General features: G+C 38.3%; 1 protein-coding gene and 1 long non-coding RNA gene across 10 annotated transcripts in view; one reads left to right on the forward strand and one right to left on the reverse strand.

Moving 5' to 3' along the window:
• LOC147583486 (uncharacterized) overlaps nt 1-18,881 on the forward strand; it is an 813,850-nt gene that overhangs the window by 759,093 nt on the left and 35,876 nt on the right. The window lies entirely within an intron of this gene.
• The window catches only part of GRM7 (glutamate metabotropic receptor 7), a 900,471-nt gene that overhangs the window by 50,102 nt on the left and 831,488 nt on the right, over nt 1-18,881 (reverse strand). For 3 of the 7 annotated variants that reach the window (XM_086697536.1, XM_086697537.1, XM_086697535.1), the window contains exons 9-10: nt 7,171-7,417; nt 1,555-1,646 (exon numbers count right to left, since the gene is read on the reverse strand). In XM_086697536.1, coding sequence (XP_086553662.1) covers nt 1,576-1,646; nt 7,171-7,417 — 318 coding nt within the window. In that variant the 3' untranslated portion in view covers nt 1,555-1,575. Of the gene's footprint in view, nt 1-1,553; nt 1,647-7,169; nt 7,442-18,881 lie in introns of those variants that run through there. The other 4 variants (XM_086697534.1, XR_015248268.1, XM_086697538.1 and 1 more) reach the window with 4 other exon arrangements.

Raw genomic sequence — 18,881 nt, forward strand, 5'->3', positions numbered from 1 at the left:
AGTGATGAGTTGCAGTGTTTTGACAAGCCCTTGGTGTACAAAAACTTGAAATCTCACTGGAATTCCACTATATATTCACTGGGAGGAAAGAATGCCCTATTTAAAAACTAGGACAGATCATGTTGATATGGAAAAAGGAAATAAGTATGTGAACAATATATCCTAAATTAAAGACTGAGTTGCAGGCACCCATCTAAAATCAACAGGAAATGTAATTACTCTGAAAGTACTCTTGTCCTATCTTACGGTGGTGCTAAATGCCCCATTAAAAATAAATAAATAAATAAATAAATAAATAAATAAATAAATAAATACAAGACACACAGCAATGATCTGATAAAAGTTCTATGTTAGCAACATAGAAACAAGGAAGACTAGCCTCTATTAGGAAGCACTATTTCCCCCTCCCATGATAGGACTTCTCCACTCTCTCTTGGAATCTTTCTACAGATTGGTTTCTCTATTTTGTAGCACAATACCAGGTTTAAAAGCAAATCAAAAGGCAACCTTTCATTCACAGCCACCACATGATTTTAATAACTCTGCTCCATATTTTCCACTGTTTGTTTTTCCACAGTTGGGAATACTTTGACTCCATCTGGATAAGGATGCTTGTTTTGCACTATATTAAACTATTGTGAAGGCTAAAGGGTGGAAGTGTGCTACTAATAATAAATAACAAAATAATAATAAAGTCACATCATATATGTTTTAGTGAGAGCCTCAAATAATAAACTTCAGTGATGAACCAATGATTACTTCTATGCCTGCTCATTCCTGTGTCTAGTTCACACATCACACCATTCACCATTTCTCTAAGCTATTAGTTTGAACACCTTTGGTATTTATTGATAATTCCTGGGTTTGACTAACATTAAGACTCATTTTACACTCTTGAGGTCTTTCCTTGAAGCTTTCCTTGCTCAGTGTCACATGTTATGACTGCAGTTGGTTCCATGCTTCTCTAAGGCAGAACTATGAGCCACAGATCATCTTCAACACACTATCAAGCCCATCCGGCAATGCCTTTGTGTCACTTTGCTGTAAAGAAGGAACTGAGACTATTTTGGGTTTAAGATGGTAACGCCATTTGTTATTTTTTGAATGAATACATTTCTGGGAATGTATTTAATAAAAATAAACCAGAACAAAGGTTTTTGCTAGGCTTGTAAAACATTCCCCTTCCTTCCCTGTAAGTTGCCACATCAGCTTCTAAAACCAGAGCATGACAGCACACATTTAAAAATAATCTCTCACCATCAGTAGTTTTAAAGTAGACCATATAACAGAGTGACCAGCACCAATTCCACCACTGTTGGCTACTTGCTCAGCAAAGACAAATGTATACACATCCACACACATGTTCTCCAGAAAAGAAATCAAGTCTGTGACCTGTAGCAGCTGTCTGCACTATGCTGAGCAAACAGATTGTCTTTGAAAACACGTTTCATCACATAAATGATTTATAGGTAATCATGCAGTTTTCATGGAAACATTTCTTTTCTCAGTAGAGACAAGAACATACAAATAAATAAAAATTAGATTGTTTCTTACCTTTTAGAAAGCAGGCAAAAGCTATACTGTTGGTGGGATAGTGTACCAAGTAACAGACTTTTGTACACTCTTTCTTACTGGTGGTATACAGTCTACAGGAAAAGTAAATATATAGGTATGTATAAAATAATTGTGCAAACAATATTCCTTTTATTCTTTTTTTTTCCCATTTGGAGAAGAGGCTGCCATAGAGACCCTGGACATTATGCCCACTCTTTCAGTGGGTTCAAAAGACCTTGGTAGACCAGTTCACCACAATTCAGGTACCTCTGAACATGGGAGTGCCTCTTGATTTAAGGCAGTCAGGGTTTAGTTCCTCAAGCTGGAGCAGCTGGGGGAGCCAGCTCCCAGATAATTTATTTATGTGGTCAGAGTTTTCTTTCCATTGCCATCCTTCCTTTTTTTCTCTCATCCTAGTCCAGCTATAGTGACCAGCCTGCATGGTTAGTCCAGCAGGATGAAACAGCATAATGTTGAGAATGTTAGAGATCCAAACAAATGAAGAAGCAAAACAAAACAAAAACCATAACAAAATAGCACAGCACAGGAGCGTGTTCCAGAATTTTCTAGGCATCATTACTTATGTAGGGTTTGGTGCCCACATCCATTTTCCAACAGTTTGAGTTTTTTTTTTTTTTCTTAATCAAATGCCTCCTTATATTGACAACTCAACTATTTTATGTAATAATTCCCTTGGAGAACAACAGAAGTTTTCATGTATATGTTTTCCATATAGTAGGTGCAAAAAAATGGTAGTAAAAAAACAGCATCAGAATATAAACTTATATTTAAAATATCTTATTTTAGCTTTTCTATTTTAGGCACAAATTATTCTTCTAAAACATGCTTTATCATAGAACGTGCTCATTGGCCCAGTGTATGTCTAGCCTCTTTCTCAGAGTTAATCAGTCATACATTCTCATATCCAAGAAGGAGGTGTCCCAAGCTGTCCACCTGCCTGACATCTCTGGTTGCTACCGACCTTCCAGAGTCTAAACTATCTGCAACCAATCCAGATACTTGAGGACTTTGTCTGCACTACCTGGGGGCATTGGCTTAGAAAATGGATGGCAGTTGAGGACAAAGATAGCTTAGGGCTGCTTATCATTTTGCCCTGTGATCCTTTACAAGGATAGCATCTGAAACAGAGGATAATTTGCAGAGCATCTTCTGGTTCTGACCAGTCCAGGTGAGGGAGGCAACAATTCTTATCCACCCATCCCTATAAAGCCATGCTGCCTCAGTTAATATTGTTCATCCAACTGGAAAAGGGTCCTGCTGGCCATCAATAAGCCATGTCCCAAGCACAATGAGGTCTTCTTGTTTATTTGGCATCTACAAGTTTGCCATGAACATAAATCTGCCAAGTAGCAATAGAAACTATAAGGAAACATGCTGAATTCAGGCTGCAGATGCAAGAACCAGAGGTTGAGGTGCCCTTCTTCTTAGAAAGGAATGTGGAGAAGGCATCATGGTGGCCAGATCTAAAGCTATCTGAAGTAGGTCAGGTTCTTCTTATCGTCTAGCAACAGAAATCTTGTTTGTGTAAATAAAAATTCAACAAGTAGCTGAGCTACACCCCTATACACCCTACAATTTTTCAATCTGAATGCAGAAGCCCTTGCCCAGCTCTGAATATCTAATGTCAGTAGTGCACAGATAATGTTACAATTTTAAGATTTACTCTTTGTGTACACGCAAATTTTTCTTTTCAACAATGGAATTCTAATGGAAGAAGCAACCTTAGAGGAAAACTGAGCTTCTTGGGGAAAACCCAGGCAGTGCTGGGGCAGTTGTAATTTCTGCCCATGGTAAGCCAACAAGCAAATTCATTTTTATATAGACATTAGTTGCAATGTGCAGTTGGATGAGGAGAAGCATGCATGCACCAGATGGCAAGCTGCAATGACGGAGCAGAGCTGTTCAAAATGAAAACACTCAAGACTGAAATACATTGAGACTAACTGTTTAGAGCAACAATGGATAAAGGGACATTTCTGCTTCATTATTTTATTTACTTTGCGGCTTATACTATAAACCCATCTTCCTCTCAGAGACCCTCCCTCAGAGAATAGTGGATAGGATGTCCCCTTTGGAAAGACATGGTCCTGTTTCAAGTATATGGTCTGTGCTTTTGTTTCTTTTTAACCCGACAGCTTAATTTCAGCATATAATTCCTTTGTCTCTGTTATTAATGCTTAGAAAATTGATACTATTTGAGCTATATTTGATATTAAATAGAATATAATATTCCTTTGCATGAGCATAGTCTTACTGTTTATTTTCATTAATTGAACTTTTCATTACTGCTCTTACCCTACATACATACATTTTTGCATTGGTCAGGACTGGCTTTCTGAATATAATTACTATCTATGATACCACTATTTCCAGATTAGTGTCTCCTTTTGGATCATTTAAAATAACTAATCAACTGCATTTTTATCTCATCTCAAATGTTTCATCCCTTGAAGTTGACTTTGTCCCAGGTCAACATCACTGCTAAAACTTTGGGAGGCATTTCCAGTATGTGTCCTAGATAAAATATTGCCTATTAAGACATAATAATTTCCAGAGATGAGCTTTCTGATATAGTAGCCACAACCACAGATGGCTATTTAAATTGAAATTACTTAAAATAGTGTATTTCCTTAGTTAAGTAACCATATTTCAAGTGCTGGTTTGCCACATATGACTAGAACATTTCCATCACTGCAGCTGGGTCATCAAAAACCCCAATGTTTGGAGGTACATGAATCTCCTCCTATGGTTCAGCAAATATCTATTCAAATTACTTCTGTTATTTTAGGGAGTGTCTACACAAAACCAAAAGAACTAAAATGGTTTTTAAATTGTTTTGGACTGCTTGTAAGACAAGAACTCTATTTGATTTCATTTTCCCCTCTGGGCTGTTTACCTTTGCTCTGTGTAGACACCAAAAAATCATTGACAAAACCCAATAAAACTTTTTCATGGGAAGGCACCAAGTGAATTCCAAACAGAATAGTTGTCAGGATTGGCATTAGATAATAAGTTATTTATATTTTTAAGTAAGTAAGATGAGGCCTCTACCTGGGCAGCCTTCTTTGAGCTCAAGTTACTCCTATCTTTGTAGATAACACAGCAAGTAATAATACATTTCACAGCACATTTAACTCAAGAGTCTGCCACAGACATCATTATATTCTTTATATGCAACTTGAATCACCAGTTGAGGAAACCAAAAGAGTAATTTCTGCTTTGGAATTATGACATGCCCCTTAGGTTCTAAGAAATAGAACAGCAAAGAGAAGCAGGCATGGATTTGAGACTCAGACCTGGGTTTCAGGCCAACCTCCACTGTTAACTATATGTGTGACTTTGGTAATGGCACTTAATCTCACTAAGCCTAGGTTTCTTCAGTGAAAAGCAATTCTCATTCTACAGAGTTACTGTGAGGGGTAAGAGATCTTCCACACAAAGCATTTTGGATTAATACCTATTTCAAAGTGTAGCTATTGCGAGCATTATTAGTCGTATTAATATCGCTATTAGTGTTAGCTATTAGTGTTAGTGTTAGCATTTTACAACCATTATCCTATCCAAAACAGCTTCAACAAGGATAGAACCTAATCATTAAAAGTTAATAACAGTACAAATGTTGTTTGAAAGCTAATTATTTTTAAGTAGCGAAGTACTGAGTTGTCTAAATTCAAAACTTCTAACTTGCTCATTTTTTTCCAATACATATAGACTTTTGATCATATATTCCACTTACTGATTTTTGGACACATCTACTTAAATTGTGTGTGTTCAGATACACATGCAAAACTGTTAATGGAATGTCTCTAGGATAAGGGTTTTAAAAAATGCAAGGGGTCCTAGAATAAAACACTACAGAAGTATAAATGTGCAGGTATATTTATCAATACAGGTATGCATAAAAATAAATGCTTAAGCATATTTGTTCATGGAAATATTTCTTTTGGGGCATTAGTTCTGTCTACCTCCATACAGCCTTGAACTGTAACCATCGCATCTACATTTACTTTTAGGCAGAACTTTCTGCCTTTTAAGGAATAAAAGGACAATAACAATTGATATATTATTTTTCAGATACCTAATACATTATGGCACCTTTATTACATAAGTATTATTATCTTACATAAGTATTATTATCTCCATTCCAAACATGAAGATGCTGAGCTTTAAGAAAGCTCAGTGATTCTCAAAGCCACACAGCTGGGAAGTGGAGTGGATGGGATTTGAACCCAGGTCTGTCTCAACCCGAAGCCTCTTCCTATGTCACATGAATTACCACGGGATTCGCCATCCACTTCCCCTCCTCTCTATTGACCATTTGCTCTGAAGACACAAGAACAGAGCCTATACATTGATTTGGTTTCTCCTTGCTCATGCTGTGGTCCTTGTCTTTCCTCTTGCCTTGTCCCAGAATTCCTTCTATTAGAGGGTCAAAATAAAGCCCACGGTGTTGTTAACAAGCCTTTGGTACCTTGTCTATGTATTTTCAGAGTTTCACAGTATTCACTCAGCCAACTGCTTAGAAATGGAGATGAGCCAAGATCATGGATCTCTGAACAGGATTTGTCAAAAACAAACTCTGTTGCCTCCTGCTCTTTAAAGATCTGTCTCTTCTTTGCAGAGTACAAAGGATTACCTCAGAGTTCTTAGAATAGGGATTCCTTTCTGCTTGGCAAAGTTGATAACTGAAAAATGTCTTGAATGGTTTAACGGACAACCTGAATCCCCCTCTACTTTAAAAACAGGAAGTATGAAAATCTGCCACATTTTGTCTGGAACTGGTCAACTTGTTCCTAGAAAACAAATACTGGAAGTAGTATTTTTAATCTAAAATGCACTCTTACCACCATACTGTTAGTAAAAGTAGCAAGTGGGTATTCTATGCATTTAACCTCTAGTTACACGGTCTTATTTTCTAAAAAAGTATGTCCATCTTTTTGTAGTCATTTGCAGGCTACCCAGGGGTTGCAGATATAAGCATATCAAATGTAACATTTCACCCTTTATCCCCGACCTAATGTTTTGTCTTAGATGTTTTCCCCATGTGGGGGTGTCATGAGCATGGTGGTAGATGGCCTATATAATTGGGTGTTTTCTTATTTCTAGAAAGCTTGCTTAGTAAAGAATCCTAATGCTCTCCACATTCACATTCCAGTGAAAGGAGTTTTGCTTTCTGAGTTATTAAATATTCCAGTTTCCTTCCCACTACTACAGTTTAATCAAGTGTTAAAATTTCCCTACTGGGAAGTTGTTTCTCTAATAGGGAGAGAGCAAGAAATGTGGGTCACAGCCCGACAGGTATGTTTACGTCACTTGAAGTGTTTGGTACCAAAGGATAAGAAGGAAGGGAAGGGGGAGATTTCACACTTCAAAAGCAGAGCCTCTAAAAGCTTTTTTTCTCATAGGGAGCAAAAATGACATGAGGCCAAGAATGAGGCAAACTCTTAAGAGCAAAAGTTCGCATTTATCCAGGAACCCACTCAGTTAAGACAAGGATGGACATAATATTTCTGCAAGGAGAGGCAGGCTGATACCACAGTTCCTAGAGCTTCCTGATGTAGTAGGGGAAGATGAAAGGAAAGGAAAGTTACTTACTGTTTGGGTCTACGTTTTCACAGAGTTCTGTTTTTGCCTCCCCGTTGGGTCTGTCACTGGGTTTGTGTGACAGCCGTGAAGACATGGTGGCTGCTGTGACTACCGCCTTGAAGCTTCGCTTCCGTTTCTGGACATTGAGTTCAGGGTGGAAAATGATGATGTACACTTTCGGCATGTATAGCATCCCCAGCGCCACTGATGCACTTAGGTTCATGGAGATTGTAAGCGTGGTAGTTTGTATGTAGAGCTAGGAGACACAACACACAAGACACTATTACAAATAAAATGACTGCAAAGGAAGTCTGAATACTTAACACAATGTCAAGAATGACTCTGGCTAGGAGAGCGAGCATAGCAATCTCCAGGGCCTTCTCATAAAAAAAAAAAAAAAAAGGAAGTCAGAATGACTCTGCACATTTATCAGAGAATTTGTGCATATATTTAACTGATGGAATGCCTTTGGGTGAATCCATGTGCATGCTTGTCCTGGAGAAGTCTCCAAAATAAAGTTCAGAGTAGATCTTTAGTCAGATTTGAAACACTTCCATCACAATGGCAGATGAATATGAAGATATGAAAATCATAGAAATTTGTGTAAGGTGGTTATTTTTTATCCCCTATATGTACACAAAAGGATTAACACTATATGATTTCTTGCTCCACAAAGACCCTGGGACCTTTGAAAGTCATGTTAGTATATGTCCCTTTTTGCATTACTATTTTTTTGAACAGATCACCTTCACCATACCTACAAAGTAGTGAGTTAAGGTCCCCTGAAAAGCCCTTGTTGCTTAGTTCTGACTTACAAAACACCAATGGCAAGGAAGTGAGATCTAGTGATGTTGGCTTGTCCAATTGTCCAATTGACAAATTGCTAATATAAGGCAAAACCATTCTGACACTGTATTATTTGTAGTTTGGATGGTGTCTCCATAACTATCCTGTCTCCTTTCACTTCTTTGAAAAATAAGCAAACAACCATTCAGTTACTGCTCAGTGTGTTAAATCATTGCCTTGGTTATAAACTTGAAAAGGTGATGGTTGATGATGGGTGTGGGAAATTGTAATATCAGCAAGGCAGAAGCTCCTTGCCTTTGTCCAGTTATGTTTATGAAGTGCCCTCTTTAGTGATCCAGAACCGCACCTCTATATATTTACATATGTTTTCATTTTACATGACTACTAAAGGTTAGATTAAATAGGAAGTGATGGATGTGTTAATTAACTTGATGTGGTAATCATTTTTCAATTATACATATTAAATCATCACATTGTATGCCTTACCTTTTTAAGGTTGTATATAATTTTTGTCAATCATAACCTAGTAAAGCTATAAATAAATGAAAACATTCATCCATCCATAAAATTTCAATTACATTAAAAAATGAATAAATACCATGGCCTTTTATGTCCGTGGAAAACCGACAATATATTCGATCATGGTATTCCACAACTATGCCTTCCTATTGATCAGGGAATAAAATCTCCACCCTTAGTAGAGTCTATGAGGCCCCATGTGGTCTGCCCCCTGCCAACTTTGTCAGACTAATTTGCCACCACTTTTCCCCCCACCCTTCTCCTCAGGTCACCATCCATATGGGTACTCTTTTAGGTCTTGAAGATGCTGTGCTCATTCAATCACAGAATCTTTTATACATAGGATATTTCTTTATTCTTGCTTTCCTCTGTATGGAATAGTTTTCTTCTGCTTCTTACAGCATCCATCCTAGGCTGCCCTCACCTACAGCCTCAAAGTTTAGGCCAGCTTCTTTGCTTATACACTCACAGAACTGTTGTCTTTATATCATTGGTCTCCACTTGTAATTATACACCCCTTGCCCCAATCTTTTGACTGCCCATCTCTCTGACTAGTCTACAAGTACCCTGAAGGCAGGAATATGTGTCTGTAGTACATCGTCGTGTCTGTAGTACTGGCAAAGAGTAGGCACTTAAATAAACATGATAGATGAGTTCACTTGTTTGTATAATGGATGTCTTTTCCTACCTATGACTTACTGGTCAAACAGCCTTTCTTTAAACATACAAGAATTTGTTTCAGACCTATTGGCTACCTGGATATTTCTGTAATATTTTTTGAACAGGCTCTGGTGAAGAAATTAAGAGAGACTTTGCCATCTCATGTGGAAGGAATACAGTTTTCCAAAAAACATTAATTTGAATGTGCATGTCTTTGAATGGTTTTAAGGAACTGCCAGGGGCTAACTGTATAATACATAATGAATGTAAAATAGAAAGACAAAACAGTATTGAAGTAATGATCCTTTTGGTTGTGAAACAGACCATATTTTAAAAGCTCATCTTTTCCTATCAGAATGCTTGTAGTCTTTGAACTCCATTCCAACATGCCAGCCTACACTATTTAAGAAAGGCTACCATGGTCACAAGGCTTTATGAACCCAGGCAATGTTCCTTGCTTCCCTTGTGGTCCCTGATGTTATCCTACTAATGAGGACTTTGCAAACCGTAGCTTAGCAGTCCAAAAAAGAAAATATAATTTGACCTATGGGACCTTTGGTTTTGTTTCTCTTTCTCTGTTCATGAGCAAATTTTACAGTTGAAGAAATCAACTGTATAGATTTAAATTCTGACATTCATCTTATAGAGTGTTTGATTTCATTATTCTCTGACTAGGGCCCATTGGGACTTGGTATTTTGTTTTGAAAGTTTTGCAGTCTTGAGGTGCCTGGGTGGCTCAATTGGTTAAGCACTGACTTCAGCTCAGGTCATGATCTCATGGTTCATGGGTTCAAGCCACGCTTCGGGCTCAGTGATGACAGCTCGCAGCCTGGAGCCTGCTTTGGATTCTGTGTCCCCCTTTTTCTCTGCCCCTCCCCTGCTTGTATCCTCTCTCTGTCTCTCAAAAATAAATAAATGTTAAAAAAAAAACTTTTGCAGTCTCTGATGACACTTCAGAACTATGTGAAAACCAACATTAATATCACTGATCAAATTCCTACTTCCATATTTCCTCTTTACACTTCATAGTGTTTAAGAATGAGTGGTCTGGAGTTAGTCTGAGTTCAACTTTCATTTACTAGTTCTGTGACCTAGGGCAAATAATTTGCCCTCTCTATGCCTCAGCTTTTGCATCTGTAAATGGGGATGCTAATAACAGTACCTACCTCACAATGTTGTGTTGATGATTAAATGAGTAAGTATTTGTAAAGTATTTAGAATCATACCTAGAAATACTATAAAATTATTTTGGAATAAGTACATAGATATGCAGGCTTTAGTCTACAGATATCCAAGAGGTACTGGTCCTCAAAGATTCAACCCCACCAAGCCCCAAGAAAGGACCCACGTCACTTTTTGGCCTTTGGTGGGAGGATCACCTTTTGACTCTTTTTATTTCAGCATCAACTATTAGTACATTCTTTTGGCAAGTTGTAATGTATTTATTTTTAGTTTCGAGGCTTTTCCTGTTTTACCTGATGTTTATTGTAAAATACATTACCCCGTTTAATCCTGAGTTTTTGACATTTTATCTTTTTTCAAATTTCTTTAGAGATATCAAGGAATCAGTGGCCAATTTGGTCCCCTTCATCAAAACATAGAGGCCCTTGATACATAGTTTTACTGAGATAAGGCCTGTTCCCAGGGCTGGCATTCAACTAAGCCTCATGGCATTCTGGCTGTCTGAGGATAATCTGCAGTCGAGCAATCTCCCCACCTTGGCCAATCCTCCATGACTCAAGTCTATGGGAAGGATGCAGATTGCCTTGGAGTTTCCATATGTTTTGATCATTAAGGCTTAATTTTATCATTACCCTAAATAAATTTGCAGAATCTAGTTTCTGTTCCTTGGTTGAACGTGGCTTTTCTAACACCTATCATATATAATTCAGCTTTTAGAACAAGAGCATTTAGGCAAGGAATTTGCAGTCAAGCCAACAAAGAGCTTTGCATATATTCTAGAACAGTTTTTCTAAAGTCTCATCCATAGAATTTGGGGCTGTAAATATGCTCTCTGTCCCTCAGCTTCCTCAATTGTCAAATAAAGACAATAATAGTTCCTACCTCATATGGTGGTTTTGAACATCTAATTAATATATGAAAAATGTTTAGTGTAAGGTCTAGGAAATAAGTAGCCATGAAATGTTAACTACTATTTATATTCTGCTAATATTTATTTATATTAGGTTATTAGGGTATAGATCTCAAGATAAGGCTTCCTCTGTAACCATTTTCATATATTTTATATTAAAAAATTATTTTAATGTTTATTTTTGTGAGAGAAAGAGACAGAGCATGAGTGGGGGAGGGGCAGGAGAGGGAGACACAGAATCCAAAGCATGCTCCAGGCTCTGAGCTGTCAGTGCAGAGACTGACATGAGGCTCAAACCCATGAACCATGAGATCATGACCTGAGCCAAAATTGGACATTTAGTCGATTGAGCCACCCTGGCACCCCTAAACTTTTTACATATGTCTTATTGATTAACTAGGTTGTAGTGTCTAAAACACCAGGCTTATTTAAATCTGGTCTAACTGAAATGTACCAGTAAGTATATTGTTAGGGTATACAGATATATGCTTAACTTAATTCCAGGCAAACCTCATCTGAATCTTCTCCATGTACTTTTTCATCTTGGTCTAAGTTCATTATCAGATAAAATGCTAATGTATACTGTGAGATGTCATTATAGTTTTGTAACATGGTAGCATTGGGGTTAGTTGAGTTCTCCTTGTCTTACTTTTTATCGTTAAGTTACTAAGAAATTTGAAAAGTGGTTGGATAGTGCTCATGAGCAACTTTGAGGTTTGCCAACTCTTCACTGTGAGTTTCAGAATCGGTGTATTTGAACACTATTTTGAGAGATTTCAAAGCAAGGTATTAATAGTTGTAATAGTGACAGATTTCAAACTTTGAAAATTATAGTATCTGCAATACTGTCCAAAGAATAACAAAAAGAAAGAAGTAAGGAAAAAAATCTTCAGGGCACAGACACAGCTACAAAACTAGAACTATCAGGAAAAACTCAGTGTCAGATTTTTGGGTTCATCCAAATACTCTCATCATTATTGCTGATGTCCTAGAAGTCTATACTACACAAATGAACTAACTATATATTTGTACTAATGAATTACCATCTTTATCTGTATAACACTTCAATTGGAAGAAGAGTTCTGGGACTGTTTGATGGCATTAAACCACTGATAGGAGATTATTAACTCATGACCACATGCTGTAAATTCACTGTTGTATTTTGCAGATAGATTCTGCGAAAGATGCCTTACTTTTTGGTGCATTCATCCACATATTGGTTCTCCATTTTTAGTGAGATAATAGCAAGTGCCTGCACTGGCCCAAACACTTAGTGTACCATTGTGAGGATGATAGGCATTTTCCCTCCATGAGGGTGCCATATTATAGTAGCAGGAGTAAGGCAATCAAGAACCAACTAATTCCTAATGCATTAATTGTTCACCAAATCCTGTTTCATACAATGTATATTTTCCCCTGTTTTCTCCTCCTCTTGGCATTTCCTCTGCTGACATGTTGTGCCTCTGACACCTTATTTATATTTGATACTTAATCCAGTGGTCCCTTCTACATAAAGCATTCCCTATGTCTCCAGTCAAGTCATTTCTCCTGTTAGCCACTTTCAAAGGTACACTCCAAAGAGCACATAACCTGATCTGCTCAGAAGAGTACAGCCAGTTAGTTGGGCTTTAACACTTGCTTTGAAAATGCAAATTCATCCCTTGGAGACTTATATATTAGGGAACAATTTGAGTATAACACAAAGTGCATGTCTCCACGTGTGATTTCTTCCCCACAAAATTCTGGATAAGCACAGTAAACGGCATCCAGCTGTACCCAGCCATGCGGGAATACACAAAATGGACACACACACACACACACACACACACACACACACACACACCTCAAACACCTTCCTGTGTCCCCCTTGCACAATTTTATAATAAATCACAAGCAGCACACTTCTGGCAATTGCATCCACAAGCAAACTTTAACTCCTTTTTTAAAGATAAAATGCCATATTTATTGTAACATTTATACATTTCTTCATTGAAATTGTGTAAAACCATGCCACCATTTTCATTAGATTTCTTTCTTTAAAAAAAGTCACTGGTGACGTTTTTGAGGATTGTGTCCATAACCCATTTTTTCCCATAAATCTTGTGTTTTTATTGCACAATTTTGCATAATATGGTAATTTGTAAGGACATATATGTCACATTGTAGCAGAAATGACTAGATAATAAGCACAATGACTACTAAAAGTGTGCACTTACTAAATTCTGGTTGAACAAAAAGTTCACTTGAAGCAAATATCCTTGGCATTCACCATTGTTTTAAGAAAAGTTATTATTTGTAGTCTGTTAGTATTATTATTTGTGTGTCCCCGTTTCCTTATTTCTAGAGTAGAGATAATAATGGTACCTATTTTGGAGGTTGTTGGGATCTAATGGGTTGACCACTGTGAAATACACAGAAGTGTGTACAGCACATATCAAGCACTCAATCAAGTGTATTAGTGTCTGTTTATTGGATATAACATAAAATAGTTTTCCACGCTGTTTTTCTTCATATTATCTTAATACATTTCAAGATGATGGTCTTTCTTATGAAATGTGAATCACAGCCTTTTGGAGGGAGAGGCGTTTCATTAAGTTTGCTTCCATTTTGTTTGAAAGTATTCTCAAACCACTATTTTATCTATCATTGACTTTCATGAAAAATAATAAATTTTGTGCATTCCCAAGTGACAGTTGGGAATTGGTACAAGAAGGCCTTAATGGAGTCTTTAAGTGGGATGAGAGACCCATACCTCATGACATCCCAAAGTCTTTGTAACAAAAATGAAAAATGTGTCTGATGGACTCACAGTAAAGATGAAGGATATGTTATTGCCTGACGGAAGTTTGGAATATTCATATGACTAAAGTGAAATGAAAGTTCCTGACAGTTAAGACCAGTGTTTTCCATCCTTACCACCTGCATACCTTGTTTCCTAATTAGAGTAACCATGTTTTTGAGAAAAAAAAAATGACATATGGTTGGTGACGGGACAAGATGTTTGCAGTGGGACTTGCTCAGTCATCTGGAGGGTCAACATATTGAGGGCTCTTGCTCATACTGAGTTATCAAGTAAAACATGATGATAAAAGCATTCAGGATAATTATGGGGCAAATCTTGCTTTGTTGGAGTAGAGTCACATCTTCTAAAAGAATGACATTACAGAAAGAGTAAGATCTTTGTCATTAGAACTGATTTAAAATCTTGGCCCCAGATTGTTGGTTGGTGACTTTGGACAAGGTATTTCACCTCTGGCAAGTGACATTCAAAATTCAAGCCCTAGCAATTTGTTATCAGAGTCTCTGATATATAACCTTTCCTTACTCTACCACTACCATGGAGATCTTCTCACTATCGGAAGATTAAAAGGTATCATGTGAATAGTAGCGCACAGGGTCTGGAATAGGGTGGGTGCTCAGGAAATGCAGGTGTATTTATTAGAGTAGATGGCCCCATCTTCCGCAGTTAATTTTCATGCTATTCTCTTTAGACCTCCTATCTTTGATGAGGTAATAAAAAGGGGAGAGAGGTGGGATATACATAAAGAGATACACACACCAAAGAGCATAGGCCACATTTTGTGGATAGGTGTCTGGCATAGAAGTATAAATAATGAAGGCAATCAGATGATTATTGGACAAGATGTAGTTTTACTGTGTTTTGTTACCGTCATTTAGTATTTCTAGGCAGACATGATACATCTACACACAATTACATTCTTTATTTAGATGGACATAAGACAAACACTGCTGGTGAATGTAAATCAATTTTTAGGATAAGTGATTGTGTCATGCTTGAAATCACCCACATCTCAGTTCCTTGCTCTTCTGACCAGAAGCCTGGTGCTGTGTTTATTCCAGTGAGTTGCTGGTAGTGCAAGTGACCACGTTTGGTAATTTCAGTGTTTTGTTCACTACGACATCCTCAAAAATTGCAGACCACCTCAAGAGCCATTTCTTCCAGGCAGTCACTTCAGATTGTGCCAGACAGATAGAAGTATAGCCTCCACACACTGATACACACAGTTTCTTTCCTCCACCAGCTCTCTGACTCCTCAATTTTGATTTCAAGATATTTTTCCCCTTATAAGTCAGAAGATTTGCTCTTTTATATATAGACAGTCCTGGCACCATTTCCCCTGTTGTGTACCTAAAAGGATATTTACCATTCCTGCTGGGTTGAGATTCCCCACAATTGTTAGGTCGATGCCTTGCAGTGATTTAACATACAAAGGTAAAACGTTTTCTTCAGTCAGCCTGGAGAGATACACTTCTGCCAGATTCCATTGGCTTCCTTTGAACTCTTGGCCACATTCATCAGGAGTAAACCTACCAGCATTTTTATAGGAAGCAACATCAAATTCTTATAATGTGAAAATGTTTGTTTGCATCTCACTGGGGAATACATTAGGTAAACTATGATGATGTTCTGTATGACTTTGCAAATAAACAAAGTAGATTTTTTTAAAAAAATAAGTCTGAACTTAAAGTATTCTGTTTATAAAGTTGTCACTTGGAATGTCATTGGAGTTTCTGTAAGTGCTAAGCTGTGTAATCTTGCCCACTCTTAAAGTCATCTTTGTAGTTCTAATGAACATAAAGAGATAGAAATCAAATGAAAATATTGATGTCAAATTAATAGCTAAAAGAAAGAGATAATCTTTACATTTATTGGGCATAGTCCATGTGTTTTAAGTTGGACTTGTAAAGTGTTCATTGAAACTGGACCTAAGAGTGTCATTGACAAGAAGACAAAGCCAGGCTCTTACTAAAAGAAAGTGCATTCTTATCTCAGTTTTCAAACCATTGACAATGGCTCTCTGTTGAACTTTGACAAGTTTTGATCATCCTAATCATATAGCTTTCTCCTTTCTCTCTTTAGTTCTGGCTGTTATTTCTGTTGATCTTCCTCTGTTCCTTTTGGACTGTATCTTTCCCGTCTTGCTGCTGAGCAATGGTACCTTTCTTTTTGCCCTTCAAATTCATTTCCCCTTCCATTAGCTCAGTCTTCCATATATTATCTTTGCTTCTCTGCTTTTCCACTGCCACCTATGTGGCGGTGTGCAAGTAAATAGAAGCAGGCCCCTGAACCTCTGCCATGGCGGTAGCATGCACTGGCACCCACTGCCACCCCTGGCTGATGGGCAAAACACTTCAACAGCTAGAAAGTAAGCCAGCTGAATTGCCCATGGAGGGGTACCTTATTCTCTGAACTCCTCATGAAGGCCCTCAGCTGTGTAATGGTTTAAGCCCCAAAGGAGAAAATAATTGGAATGAAACTTAGAAAATTGTAGACAAATAGTTGCTCAAGCCTATGGCCCTAACTGGAACAGTGAGGGCTCTGAGATTAGGCAGAGAAATAATACCCATTCATTATGCCAAGAGAAATATAGAATAAGGGAGTGAGCCTAGCTAAGGAGTAGGGGCTGAGTGGTTCATGGTTTTCATCCAAACCTCACAAGATACCCTTTGCTTTGCTTCTGTTTGCAAGGTCTTGGGTCAGGGATCTCAAAACTGCTATTTCCTATCTACTTCCTCTCAAGCCTGCAGTGTGGTCTCCTTCATCACCTGCTCTGAGTTTGTCTTCCTAATTTTCCTGGACTCCTTACCAGGCATGAGAGATTTTCCCCAGGTGTCATTTCTCTTTACAACTCAGTGCTGAGAGCAATGATTTTGGGGGCTTCACCTGTCCTGCTGCACCTGCTCAACTTACCATCACACTTGGTATGAAGATAAAAATCCTATCATGGTCCAAGGAACTCTGCAGGTACCCCTTCTGCCTTCCCTCACCTTCTCCAAACCTTCAAATGTGCAATGCTGTGTCCATCCTCAAGGCTTTTAAACATGGTGTTCCCTCTCCCTAAGATGCCATTCACACTCCTGGCTGCCTTTTAAGTCTGAGTCTCACTTCTCTGACTCTCAAATGTAAAATATGACCTTCCTCTCTTGCTTGCTCCTGGAACTTATCCTGCCCCTTCCTTATATTAATCACAATTGGTGAATGATTACTTATACGAGTGTTTATTTCAGAAATATCCTGTCAGTAGACTGCCCACATGAAAGCATGGACCATCCAGGCAGGTCCTGGAACATAGTAAATGCCCAAAGCATAGCAGCTGAACAAATGAATACAATCTAGGAGATACTGTGCAGCTGAGAACAGCAAAGTGTATGACCAGTGCACTGGAATTGCAGTCAGGAAATCTGGATTTGGATGCAGGCACTGTAGCTTACTAACAGTGATGGGATCTTGAGCACCTCACTTAGCCTTTCTAAGCTTAATATTGCTATTTACAAAGGGAGGTGAGTAATGGCGTCTATTCCAGATGTGACAAGGAAGAAATGACTTGTAAGTGGTCATAACTCTTTTTAATTTTTTTAAAATATTTTTGAGAGAGAGAGAGTGAGTGAGGGAGCATGAGTGGGGGAGGAGCAGAGAGACAGGGAGACACAGAATCCGAAGCAGGCTCCAGGCTTTGAGCTGTCAGCACAGAGCCCAATGTGGTCAAACTCACAAGCGGTGACATCATGACCTGAGCCGAAGTTGGATGCTTAACTGACTGAGCCACCAGGTGCCCCTAAGCGGTCATACTTCTTAAACTCTAAAGCCCTGGTCAAAGTGCTGCGCTGGTAAAATTTATGCCTGTGTAGAACTGGGCAATGTAACCATGTCCAGAGGCTCTTTGTCTCTGAACAGTCATAACTGCTTCCCATTTTTTCAAATACTTTTTTTCCTCTAGCAATTTCAGTGGGTTCACTTCTTTCTCGAGTCATGGACCTGGGGCACTCCTGTGGCCCAGGCAGGGCATTCAGAGCTAATAAATAGAGAAGACAGAACATAGACATCTGTTGTCTCATATAATAGGGAGAGAACCAGAATATTTTGTGGAAGTCAGGGAGGAACAGAACATTTAGAAGTGAGCAAATCAAAGGCAGGGACCATTTTTAATTTATCTTTGCACCCTCATTCCTGGTACAATGAACAAGTTCAATATATGTTTGATAAATGAGATGGTCTTCACTCATTTTACAAACTGAACCAAAATTCAAAGGCATTTACTCATCTTTATCTCTCAGCTCATCATGTCTCCCAGCCCATGGCCTCTTTCATATCCTTGAATATGCCATGCTCTAGTCTGCCACAGGGCCTTTGCCTATGCACCCCCCCCCCCAACCTGGAATGTTTCCACATCCTACCTACCTTGTTTTACTTATTCTTTAGATCTCTATTCAAGCATCTATTCTTCATCCAGGACTTTTCTAACCAAAACTAGCTAATACCATCCTGTCATAAGCTTTCAAAGCAATCATAAGATTCATACCTAAACGTGTGTGTGTGTGTGTGTGTGTGTGTGTGTGTGTGTGTGTGTGTGTATGATAAATATCTGTCTCTCCCACCGGGAAGTATGACTGTTTCTGTCTCATATTGTATCCTCAGTACCTAGCACTGTGGTGGGGGGTGAGGGCAAATACAAGTGACTTAATTGATATTGTTAGGGAAGTACATCTTAGAGATACAGAAGTTGACATTGCATTTAGTCTTTGGCTCCATACGTGTCCTTATTCTGCAGGACAGAGTCAAAAGGGTACCTGGCAGGAAGGAGCAAATGTGATGTTCCCATGGACTTAAACTGCCTGTAAA

Source organism: Puma concolor, chromosome A2 (genome assembly GCF_028749965.1).
Source record: "Puma concolor isolate L17-30 chromosome A2, mPumCon1.1.hap2, whole genome shotgun sequence".
NCBI classification, from domain to species: domain Eukaryota; kingdom Metazoa; phylum Chordata; class Mammalia; order Carnivora; family Felidae; genus Puma; species Puma concolor.